The 14,591-nt window shown below is 39.7% G+C and overlaps 1 protein-coding gene across 2 annotated transcripts in view; it reads left to right on the top strand.

The window, feature by feature from the left end:
- The window catches only part of LOC133580422 (protocadherin-15-like), an 888,230-nt gene that overhangs the window by 554,876 nt on the left and 318,763 nt on the right, over positions 1-14,591 (top strand). For both annotated transcript variants that reach the window (XM_061934831.1, XM_061934743.1), the window contains one exon: positions 9,913-10,041. In XM_061934831.1, coding sequence (XP_061790815.1) covers positions 9,913-10,041 — 129 coding nt within the window. The remainder of the gene's footprint in view (positions 1-9,912; positions 10,042-14,591) is intronic.

Below are 14,591 nucleotides of genomic sequence, written 5' to 3'. Positions count from 1 at the left end.
TGACGTCACTCAGGTCCGCATGGAGCTGGAGGGGGGCGTGGCTTCCAGCTCCGCCTGAATTTCGGGAGATTTTCGGGAGAAAATTTGTCCCGGGAGGTTTTCGGGAGAGGCGCTGAATTTCGGCAAGTATGATGGAAACGGGGTTTGTACATGAGCTCTAACAGCCGGGTCCTATCGACGGAACTAACTCCGGCTCGTCACTTGAAAGCCAAAGCGCAGCAGTCGGCCACCGCCGCTTCCTTTCAGATGTCAGACATCGCGAGACGCCACCGTTCGACTTTAAATAAATAATGGCCGCTCATTAATCAGACGCTTGGCTATCGTGGCTTTGATGAGGGGGATGGAAGGAGGGGGGCCTCGCCAGGATGGTGACACTAATTGGCTCCAGGTCTTTTTGCAAAGTGAGAAATAAATAGAGGCTGTCATCGCAGTGATGTTAATGATACTGTATGCCGTCCCAGAGCTGGAGGTAAAGTGAGTGTTCCATGTCAGCTCCCACGTGTAATTATGCTGCAGCAACCCAAACAACAATCGTGCGTGAATTCCCAGCGGACCCAGAGATGAAGGTAACATTAACTAGACGCTTACCTCCGGGATGCACGCCGCTCAAGTGCCAGGGCCAACTTCAAACCGACGTCTAATGGGAACTTGTTTTTTTTTTTTTCCTTCCCGTGCAATTCCCCCCTCAAAGACGCAGCGTTTATCCCGTTATTAGCACACGGCTTTTGTTCCCCCGTCAGTCACTCTCGCCGGGAAGCGCCACAAGTATTGCGGCGAGACTTTTCCGAAGGGGGTCCGAACTGCGTGCGACTTTATGTAAGCAGACGGTGGGGATCGCGCGGGGCGGGGGAATTGCAATCCTGGCGGGAAAAAAATGGAAAAACTGTCATGTCTTTTGATCATGTTTTGTTTGGCTATGTTCTGTTGGTTTTTGGACACTTTTAGTTCCTGTTTTTTCACTCCCTTGTTTGGTTTCCATGACAACTCATTGGTTTCACCTGTCATGCATTTGGACTCACGCACCTGACACGATTATTTAAAGGCCTACTGAAATGCGATTTTCTTATTTTAACGGGGATAGCAGGTCCATTCTATGTGTCATACTTGATCATTTCCCGATATTGCCATATTTTTGCTGAAAGGATTTAGTAGAGAACATCGACGATAAAGTTCGCAACTTTTGGTCGCTGATAAAAAAAAAGCCTTGCCTGTACCGGAAGTAGCAGACGAGTAGCGTGACGTCACAGGTTGTGGAACTCCTCACATCCGCACATTGTTTACAATCATGGCCACCAGCAGCGAGAGCGATTCGGACCGAGAAAGCGACGATTCCCCCATCAATTTGAGCGAGGATGAAAGATTCGTGGATGAGGAAAGTGAGAGTGAAGGACTAGAGGGCAGTGGGAGCGATTCAGATAGGGAAGATGCTGTGAGAGGCGGGTGGGAATGACTAAAACAGTAAATAAACACAAGACATATATATACTCTATTAGCCACAACACAACCAGGCTTATATTTAATATGCCACAAATTAATCCCGCATAACAAACACCTCCCCCCTCCCGTCCATATAACCCACCAATACAACTCAAACACCTGCACAACACACTCAATCCCACAGCCCCACCTCCCCAAAGTTCATTTAGCACATATATTTCCCCAAAGTCCCCAAAGTTACGTACGTGAGACTTTTTGAGACTTTTATTAGTAGGTTGCACAGTGAAGTACATATTCCGTACAATTGACCACTAAATGGTAACTCCCGAATACGTTTTTCAACTTGTTTAAGTCGGGGTCCACTTAAATTGATTCTTGATACAGATATATACTATCATCATAATACAGTCATCACACAAGATAATAATCAGGGTGTATACTTTGAATTATTTATGTGACATGCACATAGCGGCACGCACGTACGGGCAAGCGATCAAATGTTTGGAAGCGTACTCACGGTACCGTGTCTGCGTATCCAACTCAAAGTCCTCCTGGTAAGAGTCTCTGTTGTCCCAGTTCTCCACAGACCAATGGTAAAGATTGACTGTCATCTTTCGGGAATGTAAACAATGAAACACCGGCCGTGTTTGTGTTGCTGAAGTCGGCCGCAATACACCGCTTCCCACCTACAGCTTTCTTCTTTGCTGTCTCCATTGTTCATTGAACAAATTGCAAAAGATTCACCAACACAGATGTCCAGAATACTGTGGAATGTTGCGATGAAACAGACGACTTAATAGCTGGCCACCATGCTGTCTCAAAATCTCCTCCACAATCCGTGACGTCACGCGCTTTACGTGGGGGTAGGGGGTAGCGTCCTGGAAGAGTTAGTGCTTCAAGGGGTTCTGGATATTTGTTCTGTTGTGTTTATGTTGTGTTACGATGCGGATGTTCTCCCGAAATGTGTTGTTTGGTGTGGGTTCACAGTGTGGCGCATATTTGTAACAGTGTTAAAGTTGTTTATACGGCCACTCTCAGTGTGACCTTTATGGTTGTTGACCAAGTATGCGGTGCATTCACTTGTGTGTATGAAAAGCCGTAGATATTATGTGATTGGACCGGCACGCAAAGGCAGTGCCTTTAAGGTTTATTGGCGCTCTGTACTTCTCCCTACGTCCGTGTACACACTCCGTGTACCAAGTCATACATTTTACTTTTTGAAACCGATACCAATAATTTCCGATATTACATTTTAAAGCGTTTATCGGCCGATAAACGCTTGCATTGTACCATATGTCCCGGCAAGAAATCTGCGTTCAAAGAACTCCGGCTTATTAGTGATTCCCAGAGCCCAAAAAAAGTCTGCGGGCTATAGAGCGTTTTCTATTCGGGCTCCAGTACTGTGGAATGCCCTCCCGGTAACAGTTAGAGATGCTACCTCAGTAGAAGCATTTAAGTCCCATCTTAAAACTCATTTGTATACTCTAGCCTTTAAATAGCCCCCCTGTTAGACCAGTTGATCTGCCGTTTCTTTTCTTTTCTCCTCTGCTCCCCTTTTCCTTGAGGGGGGGGGGCACAGGTCCGGTGGCCATGGATGAAGTGCTGGCTGTCCAGAGTCGGGACCCGGGGTGGACCGCTCGCCTGTGCATCGGCTGGGAACATCTCTGCGCTGCTGACCCGTCTCCGCTCGGGATGGTGTCCTGCTGGCCCCACTATGGACTGGACTCTTACTACTATTATGTTGGATCCACTATGGACTGGACTCTCACAATATTATGTCAGACCCACTCGACATCCATTGCTTTCGGTCTCCCCTAGAGGGGGGGGGTTACCCACATATGCGGTCCTCTCCAAGGTTTCTCATAGTCATTCACATCGACGTCCCACTGGGGTGAGTTTTTCCTTGCCCGTATGTGGGCTTTGTACCGAGGATGTCGTTGTGGCTTGTGCAGCCCTTTGAGACACTTGTGATTTAGGGCTATATAAATAAAGATTGATTGATTGATGATAATATCGGCAGTCCGATATTATCGGACATCTCTAGTCATGAGTCAAAAAGCGCGTTGTTTCAACGTTGTATTTGTTTTGCAGAATATTGGTTGGGAAATGACCAAATTTCAACGGTTAAATCAAGGTTAAACCTGTCATTGAATAAACGCCGTCAAAAAGCATGTTGTTTCAATGTTGTATTTGTGTTGTATAATATTGGTTAGGAAAAGACCAAAATTCAATAGTCAAATCAAGGTCAGAACCCAACATTGAATAAACGTTGTCAAAAAGCATGTTGTTTCAACATTGTATTTGGGTTTCAAAATATTGGTTGGGAAATTACCAAATTTCAACGGTTAAATCAACGTTAAAACCTGACATTGAATAAACGTCGTCAAAAAGCATGTGGTTTCAACGTTGTATTTGTGTTGTAGAATATTGGCTAGGAAAGGACCAAAATTCAATAGTCAAATCAAGGTCAGAACCCAACATTGATTAAACGTCGTCAAAATGCATGTTGTTTCAACGTTGTATTTGTTTTGTAGAATATTGGTTGAGAAATGACCAAATTTCAACGGTTAAATCAACGTTAAAACCTGACATTGAATAAACGTCGTCAAAAAGCATGTTATTTCCACGTTGTATTTGGGTTTCAGAATATTGGTTGGGAAATTACCAAATTTCAACGGTTAAATCAACGTTAAAACCTGACATTGAATAAACGTTGTCAAAAAGCATGTTGTTTCAACGTTGTATTTGTGTTGTAGAATATTGTTTGGAAAATGACCAAAATTCAATAGTCAAATCAAGGTCAGAACCCAACATTGAATAAACGTTGTCAAAAAGCATGTTGTTTCAACATTGTATTTGGGTTTCAGAATATTGGTTGGGAAATTACCAAATTTCAACGGTTAAATCAACGTTAAAACCTGACATTGAATAAACTTCGTCAAAAAGCATGTTGTTTCAACGTTGTATTTGTGTTGTAGAATATTGTTTGGAAAATGACCAAAATTCAATAGTCAAATCAAGGTCAGAACCCAACATTGAATAAACGTTGTCAAAAAGCATGTTGTTTCAACATTGTATTTGGGTTTCAGAATATTGGTTGGGAAATTACCAAATTTCAACGGTTAAATCAACGTTAAAACCTGACATTGAATAAACTTCGTCAAAAAGCATGTTGTTTCAACGTTGTATTTGTGTTGTAGAATATTGTTTGGAAAATGACCAAAATTCAATAGTCAAATCAAGGTCAGAACCCAACATTGAATAAACGTTGTCAAAAAGCATGTTGTTTCAACATTGTATTTGGGTTTCAGAATATTGGTTGGGAAATGACCAAATTTCAACGGTTAAATCAACGTTAAAACCTGTCATTGAATAAACGTTGTCAAAAAGCATGTGGTTTCAACGTTATATTTGTGTTGTAGAATATTGGCTAGGAAAGGACCAAAATTCAATAGTCAAATCAAGGTCAGAACCCAACATTGAATAAACATTGTCAAAAAGCATGTTGTTTCCACGTTGTATTTGGGTTTTAGAATATTGGTTGGGAAATTACCAAATTTCAACAGTTAAATCAACGTTAAAACCTGACATTGAAGAAACGTTGTCAAAAAGCATGTTGATTCAACGTTGTATTTGTGTTGTAAAATATTGTTTGGAAAATGACCAAAATTCAATAGTCAAATCAAGGTCAGAACCCAACATTGAATAAACGTCGTCAAAAAGCATGTTGTTTCAGTGCTGTATTTGTGTTGTAGAATATTGGTTGGGAAATTACCAAATTTCAACGGTTAAATCAACGTTAAAACCTGACATTGAATAAACTTCGTCAAAAAGCATGTTGTTTCAACGTTGTATTTGTTTTGTAGAATATTGGTTGAGAAATGACCAAATTCCAACGGTTAAATCAACGTTAAAACCTGTCATTGAATAAACGTCGTCAAAAAGCATGTTGTTTCAACGTTGTATTTGTGTTGTAGAATATTGGCTAGGAAAGGACCAAAATTCAATAGTCAAATCAAGGTCAGAACCCAACATTAAATAAACGTTGTCAAAAAGCATGTTGTTTCAACGTTGTATTTGTTTTGTAGAATATTGGTTGAGAAATGACCAAATTTCAACGGTTAAATCAACGTTAAAACCTGTCATTGAATAAACGTCGTCAAAAAGCATGTTATTTCCACGTTGTATTTGGGTTTCAGAATATTGGTTGGGAAATTACCAAATTTCAACGGTTAAATCAACGTTAAAACCTATCATTGAATAAACGTCGTCAAAAAGCATGTTGTTTCAACGTTGTATTTGTTTTGTAGAATATTGGTTGAGAAATGACCAAATTTCAACGGTTAAATCAACGTTAAAACCTGACATTGAATAAACGTCGTCAAAAAGCATGTTATTTCCACGTTGTATTTGGGTTTCAGAATATTGGTTGGGAAATTACCAAATTTCAACGGTTAAATCAACGTTAAAACCTGACATTGAATAAACGTTGTCAAAAAGCATGTTGTTTCAACGTTGTATTTGTGTTGTAGAATATTGTTTGGAAAATGACCAAAATTCAATAGTCAAATCAAGGTCAGAACCCAACATTGAATAAACGTTGTCAAAAAGCATGTTGTTTCAACATTGTATTTGGGTTTCAGAATATTGGTTGGGAAATTACCAAATTTCAACGGTTAAATCAACGTTAAAACCTGACATTGAATAAACTTCGTCAAAAAGCATGTTGTTTCAACGTTGTATTTGTGTTGTAGAATATTGTTTGGAAAATGACCAAAATTCAATAGTCAAATCAAGGTCAGAACCCAACATTGAATAAACGTTGTCAAAAAGCATGTTGTTTCAACATTGTATTTGGGTTTCAGAATATTGGTTGGGAAATGACCAAATTTCAACGGTTAAATCAACGTTAAAACCTGTCATTGAATAAACGTTGTCAAAAAGCATGTGGTTTCAACGTTATATTTGTGTTGTAGAATATTGGCTAGGAAAGGACCAAAATTCAATAGTCAAATCAAGGTCAGAACCCAACATTGAATAAACATTGTCAAAAAGCATGTTGTTTCCACGTTGTATTTGGGTTTTAGAATATTGGTTGGGAAATTACCAAATTTCAACAGTTAAATCAACGTTAAAACCTGACATTGAAGAAACGTTGTCAAAAAGCATGTTGATTCAACGTTGTATTTGTGTTGTAAAATATTGTTTGGAAAATGACCAAAATTCAATAGTCAAATCAAGGTCAGAACCCAACATTGAATAAACGTCGTCAAAAAGCATGTTGTTTCAGTGCTGTATTTGTGTTGTAGAATATTGGTTGGGAAATTACCAAATTTCAACGGTTAAATCAACGTTAAAACCTGACATTGAATAAACTTCGTCAAAAAGCATGTTGTTTCAACGTTGTATTTGTTTTGTAGAATATTGGTTGAGAAATGACCAAATTCCAACGGTTAAATCAACGTTAAAACCTGTCATTGAATAAACGTCGTCAAAAAGCATGTTGTTTCAACGTTGTATTTGTGTTGTAGAATATTGGCTAGGAAAGGACCAAAATTCAATAGTCAAATCAAGGTCAGAACCCAACATTAAATAAACGTTGTCAAAAAGCATGTTGTTTCAACGTTGTATTTGTTTTGTAGAATATTGGTTGAGAAATGACCAAATTTCAACGGTTAAATCAACGTTAAAACCTGTCATTGAATAAACGTCGTCAAAAAGCATGTTATTTCCACGTTGTATTTGGGTTTCAGAATATTGGTTGGGAAATTACCAAATTTCAACGGTTAAATCAACGTTAAAACCTATCATTGAATAAACGTCGTCAAAAAGCATGTTGTTTCAACGTTGTATTTGTGTTGTAAAATATTGTTTGGAAAATGACCAAAATTCAATAGTCAAATCAAGGTCAGTACCTAACATTGAATAAACGTTGTCAAAAAGCATGTTGTTTCAACGTTGTATTTGTTTTGTAGAATATTGTTTGGAAAATGACCAAATTTCAACGGTCAAATCAACGTTAAAACCTGCTGTTGAATAAACGTTGTCAAAAAGCATGTTGTTTCAACATTGTATTTGGGTTTCAGAATATTGGTTGGGAAATTACCAATATTCAACGGTTAAATCAACGTTAAAACCTGACATTGAATAAACGTCGTCAAAAAGCATGTTGTTTCAATGTTGTATTTGTGTTGTATGATATTGGTTGGAAAATGACCAAAATGCAATAGTCAAATCAAGGTCAGAACCCAACATTGAATAAACATTTTCAAAAAGCATGTTGTTTCCACATTGTATTTGTGTTGTAGAATATTGGTTGGGAAATTACCAAATTTCAACGGTTAAATCAACGTTAAAACCTGTCATTGAATAAACGTCGTCAAAAAGCATGTGGTTTCAACGTTATATTTGTGTTGTAGAATATTGGCTAGGAAAGGACCAAAATGCAATAGTCAAATCAAGGTCAGAACCCAACATTAAATAAACGTTGTCAAAAAGCATGTTGTTTCAACGTTGTATTTGTTTTGTAGAATATTGGTTGAGAAATGACCAAATTTCAACGGTTAAATCAACGTTAAAACCTGACATTGAATAAACGTCGTCAAAAAGCATGTTATTTCCACGTTGTATTGGGGTTTCAGAATATTGGTTGGGAAATTACCAAATTTCAACAGTTAAATCAACGTTAAAACCTGACATTGAAGAAACGTTGTCAAAAAGCATGTTGTTTCAACGTTGTATTTGTGTTGTAAAATATTGTTTGGAAAATGACCAAAATTCAATAGTCAAATCAAGGTCAGAACCCAACATTGAATAAACGTTGCCAAAAAGCATGTTGTTTCAACATTGTATTTGGATTTCAGAATATTGGTTGGGAAATGACCAAATTTCAACGGTTAAATCAAGGTTAAACCTGTCATTGAATAAACGTCGTCAAAAAGCATGTTGTTTCAACGTTGTATTTGTGTTGTAGAATATTGTTTGGAAAATGACCAAAATTCAATAGTCAAATCAAGGTCAGAACCCAACATTGAATAAACGTTGCCAAAAAGCATGTTGTTTCAACGTTGTATTTGGGTTTTAGAATATTGGTTGGGAATTGACCAAATTTCAACGGTTAAATCAACGTTAAAACCTGACATTGAATAAACGTCGTCAAAAAGCATGTTGTTTCAACGTTGTATTTGTGTTGTAAAATATTGGCTAGGAAAGGACCAAAATTCAATAGTCAAATCAAGGTCAGAACCCAACATTGAATAAACGTTGTCAAAAAGCATGTTGTTTCAACGTTGTATTTGTTTTGTAGAATATTGGTTGACAAATGACCAAATTTCAACGGATAAATCAACGTTAAAACCTGACATTGAATAAACGTCGTCAAAAAGCATGTTGTTTCAACGTTGTATTTGTGTTGTAAAATATTGTTTGGAAAATGACCAACATTCAATAGTCAAATCAAGGTCAGAACCCAACATTAAATAAACATTGTCAAAAAGCGCGTTGTTTCAACCTTGTATTTGTTTTGTAGAAAATTGGTTGGGAAATTACCAAATTTCAACGGTTAAATCAACGTTAAAACCTGACATTGAATAAACGTCGCCAAAAAGCATGTTGTTTCAACGTTGTATTTGTGTTGTAGAATATTGGTTGGGAAATAACCAAATTTCAGTAGATTAAGGTAAATGTATATTTTCATAAATAACTGTAGCGATTGGAATGAAATTAAAATGTAACTGAGTAAAAGTTGTTTATTCTCCACAAGAATACTCAAGTGAAAGTAGAAAAAAAGTTTGTTGCATTCAAACTACTCTGACAGGTACAATGTATCCAAAAAGTAACCTAAGTAAATGTAACGTGGTCAACCTCTGATTATAACATTGGCTCTGTTGCCGCTGTATGGTGCCAAATACTTGATAAATCCCTTAAGGGCGATGGATGGCCTGCGTAGCTCCCACTCATTACCCTCTGTTGCAAGTTTTGTTGATTCTATGTACCGTATTTTTCGTACTATAAGTCGCAGTTTTTTTCATAGTTTCCAGTGCGACTTATATATGTTTTTTTCCTTCTTTATTATGCATTTTCGGCAGGTGCGACTTATACTCCGGTGCGACTTATACTCCGAAAAATACAGTAACTTGTGTATGTGTGATATGGCTATGAGTTTTTTTTTTCTTGGCCTCAGTCTGGACCCCCTCCCTGGAGTCCAGCCTTTGACTGAATATTTTTTTACTCCCCCCCCCCCTCCCTAACGTTGACCTGTTTCTCACCTTTTTTTGGTTGGCAGACTCGTCCGCAATCCTATTTCTGTCTCCCTGTAATGTTTGTCTGGTCTTGAATGGGATTGTACTGAAAATTTAATTTCCCCTCGGGGATTAATAAAGTACTTCTGAATCCGAACCTGAATAAAATGACCGTGTAGTCAAGGAGAGCCACGTTTTCCTCCGCACTTCCTCATGCATTCTTCTCCCTCCTCAGACGTCCACCACGACTGTCGGCGTGGTCGTGACTGACGTCAACGACAACGACCCAGAATTTGAAGACACGGCGCCCTTGAACTTCACGGTCCAAGAAGAGAAGGCCAATCTGTTCGTGGGACAAGTCAAGGTCGGTAAAAAAATAATGAGGATTGGACATGTTTGGTGCTTTTTTTAACGTCACCATTGCTTTATTTCCATCTCAGCATCGTTCCAATGACCTTAAAATGTACCAGACCCTCGTTTTGTCACAGACTTTTCCAGCATGATCATCAGTTTTTTTCCCGTTTTTGATTAATTAGTCCCAGTCCATTGATAAAACAATTAAAAGATACATGGAAATGATCTTAAATAGCCACAAAATTGTAGCTAAAGCAATAAAATCAATCGGTCATGGTTTCATTGCCTAATCCCCTTATCGAGACATCCAACAAGCCATTTTGCATTTTAATAGGAAATGAATCTCAGAATTAATTATTATAAGCTAAAACTTGTCGTGTATTGTCTTTAACATTTTAAGTGTTGCTTTTTGTAGCTGAACAAATATTGTAATGTTTTTATTCAGAACTGAAGAGTGTCCTTTATTAAGTCTTGGTCCTTTAATGCAGATGTTTACAAGCTTTATGTGTATGTCGTAACTATATATGTATCCATCTCAGTCATGGGGCCGGGGGCTGATATTTGCCTTTTTTAACTTATTGGCGATCGGCGGACGAGCTGCCGATCCCAGCGGATTTCAGTGATTTCTACAGATTCTCTGAACCTTTTGACGATATTACGGACCATAAAGGGTGAAATCCATAAATTCCTTGCAATAGCTCATTGAGAAATGTTGTTCTTAAACGCATTTGTTGACAAAGTGGTGACCTTCGCCCAATCCTTGTTTGTGAATGACTGAGCATTTCATGGAATCTACTTTTATACCCAATCATGGCACCCACCTGTTCCCAATTACCCTGTTCACCTTGTTCCAAATAAGTGTTTGATGAGCATTCCTCAACTTTCTCAGTCTTTTTGCCACTTTTTTGAAACATGTTGCAGGCATCACATTCCAAATCAGCTAATATTTGCAAAAAATTAAGTTTTCCAGTTCGAACGTTAAGGTGGGTAGGTAGGTAGGTCTTTATTGTCATTGCACAAGTACAACAAAACGTTGTTTTCAGCACAAACCCGTTCAAGATTAGACAAACAATCAGTGTACAGGGTTACAGAACAAGAACGCTGATTGGTCGCCACAAGGCGCCCCCGTAAACGATGGGAAAAAGGTAAATGCTGGGGAAGGATGAGTAAAAAAATACAATCTAGAGTGGGGAATAAAGTTCCATAGCAAAGCACATATACATATTACAACATACATCTCGAGACTGGCAACAGAGGGGGGGAGTGGGGGCCACGGTGGCAGGCTGCAGCTCTTCAGGCGCTGCCCAGCCATCCATCGCGTCAAGGCTGTTAAGTTACTTGTCTTTGCAGTCCATTCAATTGAATATAGGTTAAATGATAAATTTAAAAATGAGTTATACTTGTATAGCGCTTTTCTACCTTCAAGGTACTCAAAGCGCTTTGACAGTATTTCCACATTCACCCATTCACACACACATTCACACACTGATGGCGGGAGCTGCCATGCAAGGCGCTAACCAGCAGCCATCAGGAGCAAGGGGTGAAGTGTCTTGCCCAAGGACACAACAGACGTGACTAGGAGGGTAGAAGGTGGGGATTGAACCCCAGTAACCAGCAACCCTCCGATTGCTGGCACGGCCACTCTACCAACTTCGCCACGCCGTTCCCAGGTTGAAAAGAATTAGCAAATCATTGTATTCTGTTTTTATTTACCATTTACACAACGTGCCAACGTCACTGGTTTTGGGTTTTGTAACATATTTGTCAGGTTCAAACATCGATGACATTTATTAAACAAGACAAGAAGCAAAGAGGGCAGCTCGGTGGAAGAGGGGTTAGCGCATCTGCCTCACAATACGAAGGTCCTGAGTAGTCCTGAGTTCAATCCCGGGCTCGGGATCTTTCTGTGTGGAGTTTGCATGTCCTCCCCGTGACTGCGTGGGTTCCCTCCGGGTACTCCGGCTTTCTTCCCACCTCCAAAGACATGCACCTGGGGATAGGTTGTCTGAATGTTGTCTGTCTATCTGTGTTGGCCCTGCGATGAGGTAGCGACTTGTCCAGGGTGTACCCCGCCTTCCGCCCAATTGTAGCTGAGATAGGCTCCAGCGCCCCCCGCGACCTCGAAGGGAATAAGCGGTAGAAAATGGATGGATGGATGGAAGAAGCAAGGAAATAAACAGAGACAGAATTCAATTTGGCTCAATTTGAGGAGAAACGTCTGGTCTGTACTCTTGCACAGTTTCCAGCACGCTTTGACGAAAAAAGGTTTACGTCTCCTCTTTTATTTGGATATTCCTTGTTTACACAACAACAGCTGTTTCTAAAGGAGTGGGGGGTATGTAAACAGCCATTGTTTTCGGTCACATTAACACGAAAGAAAAAGATGCCTCGGGCTTGGGCTGGTCCTGGATCGAGCTTGGGCAAGTCTTGGATCACAATAGATAACCCTTCCCGTCTCCTTCCATCGTACACAGCGGAATTTTCCAAGCCTTTGGCTTGGTGCAACAAAGACAGCCTTCATCTGTTCACTGGAAATTCAGAGAACGGAAAGTTGTTTGGGAGTATGTAAACAGCCGTTGTTTTCGGTCACATTAACACGAAAGAAAAAGATGCCTCTGGCTTGGGCTGGTCCTGGATCGAGCTTGGGCAAGTCTTGGATCACCATAGATAACCCCTCCCGTTTCCTCCCATCGTACACAGCGGAATTTTCCAAGCCTTTGGCTTGGTGCAACAATGACAGCCTTCATCTGTTCACTGGGAACTCAGAGAATGGAAAGTTGTTTGGGGGTATGTGAACAGCCATTGTTTCGGTCACATTAACGCAAAAGAAAAAGATGCCTCGGACTTGGGCTGGTCCTGGATCGAGCTTGGGCAAGTCTTGGATCACCATAGATAACCCCTCCCGTCTCCTCCCATCGTACACAGCGGAATTTTCCAAGCCTTTGGCTTGGTGCAACAAAGACAGCTTTCATCTGTTCACTGGGAACTCAGAAAACGGAAACATTTTTGGGGGTATGTAAACAGCCATTGTTTTTGGTCACATTAACACGAAAGAAAAAGATGCCTCGGGCTTGGGCTGGTCCTGGATCGAGCTTGGGCAAGTCTTGGATCACCATAGATAACCCCTCCCGTATCCCCCCATCGTACACAGCGGAATTTTCCAAGCCTTTGGTTTGGTGCAACAAAGACAGCTTTCATCTGTTCACTGGGAACTCAGCGAACGGAAAGTTGTTTGGGGGTATGTAAACAGCCATTGTTTTCGGTCACATTAACACGAAAGAAAAAGATGCCTCGGACTTGGGCTGGTCCTGGATCGAGCTTGGGCAAGTCTTGGATCACAATAGATAACCCTTCCCGTCTCCTTCCATCGTACACAGCGGAATTTTCCAAGCCTTTGGCTTGGTGCAACAAAGACAGCTTCCATCTATTCACTGGGAACTCAGCGAACGGAAAGTTTTTTTGATAATTTACATACAATTTTTCTGACAATATTTATATTATTGTATCTGTTATTGAAGACTTAAGGTTAGAGAGTAGCCGATCATGAGCTTCGCCTACTTTAAAGACTGCTCTCATAATGAAAAAATAAAATAAACATATAAGGTAGTTAACAGGGTTTTTGTTATTTAATTTATAATTACTGATTCCTACTTAGTGAAAAATGAGGGTTTACTCTACCACTAACGTGAAAGGTGACTGTTATTATGCTGTTGCGCAGTATGCCACATTATACATCTTGCAATATAACTATTACCATTCGATACGAAGTATGCTGATATTGTTGGAAATGTATCACTGTAGCCATTTTCCTAACAGTGCTTTAATTAGTACTTGGACAAAGTGGATGTGTTGCGGTCGTTTCCGGTCATGAGTCTCCATCGCTACATTTTTAAGTGGTGATAGAGTAGTTGGTTTATGAAGTGTGAAATAAGACAGTAAGGAACTAAGCTCTGTTTGCATGAGCTGCAGCCGCCTGCTGACTCTGGTCCAAGTACGTCCTCAGAAAGGCGGCCAGCGGCTGGATTGGTGCTTGGCCCCGCCCAACCTTCTCCTCCATCTCTTCCCCCCCACTCGCACTGTCCTTGTCTCTTCACCATGTCTCCCTCGCCAGCTCCGGCCTTCTTGACTCACACAGTGCAGAAGTGCATTAAAGCGCTGAGCTTTCAGACGGGGCTGCACATGGCAGCGTTGAGGTTGCAGATGAGCTTGATCAAGAGGGCTTTGTACTCGCCCCTCTATGGTGCGTTTGTTTGCACAAAGACAATGGGCTTCACTGTTTCGCTAATAACATCAAAGCAAGTGCTCATTATCTGCTATATATATGTGTGTGTGTGTGTGTGTGTGTGTGTGTGTGTGTGTGTGTGTGTGTGTATATAAGTATATATGTGTTTGTATAAGTATATATATATATATATATATATATATATATATATATATATATATGTGTATGCTTGTATATACAGTATATATACATATATGTATACAAATATATTTATATATATATATATATATATATATATATATATATATATATATATATATATATATATATATATATAT

Source organism: Nerophis lumbriciformis, linkage group LG02, assembly GCF_033978685.3.
Source record: "Nerophis lumbriciformis linkage group LG02, RoL_Nlum_v2.1, whole genome shotgun sequence".
Classification (NCBI taxonomy): Eukaryota; Metazoa; Chordata; class Actinopteri; order Syngnathiformes; family Syngnathidae; genus Nerophis; species Nerophis lumbriciformis.
This window is presented reverse-complemented; position numbering and strand designations above follow the sequence as displayed.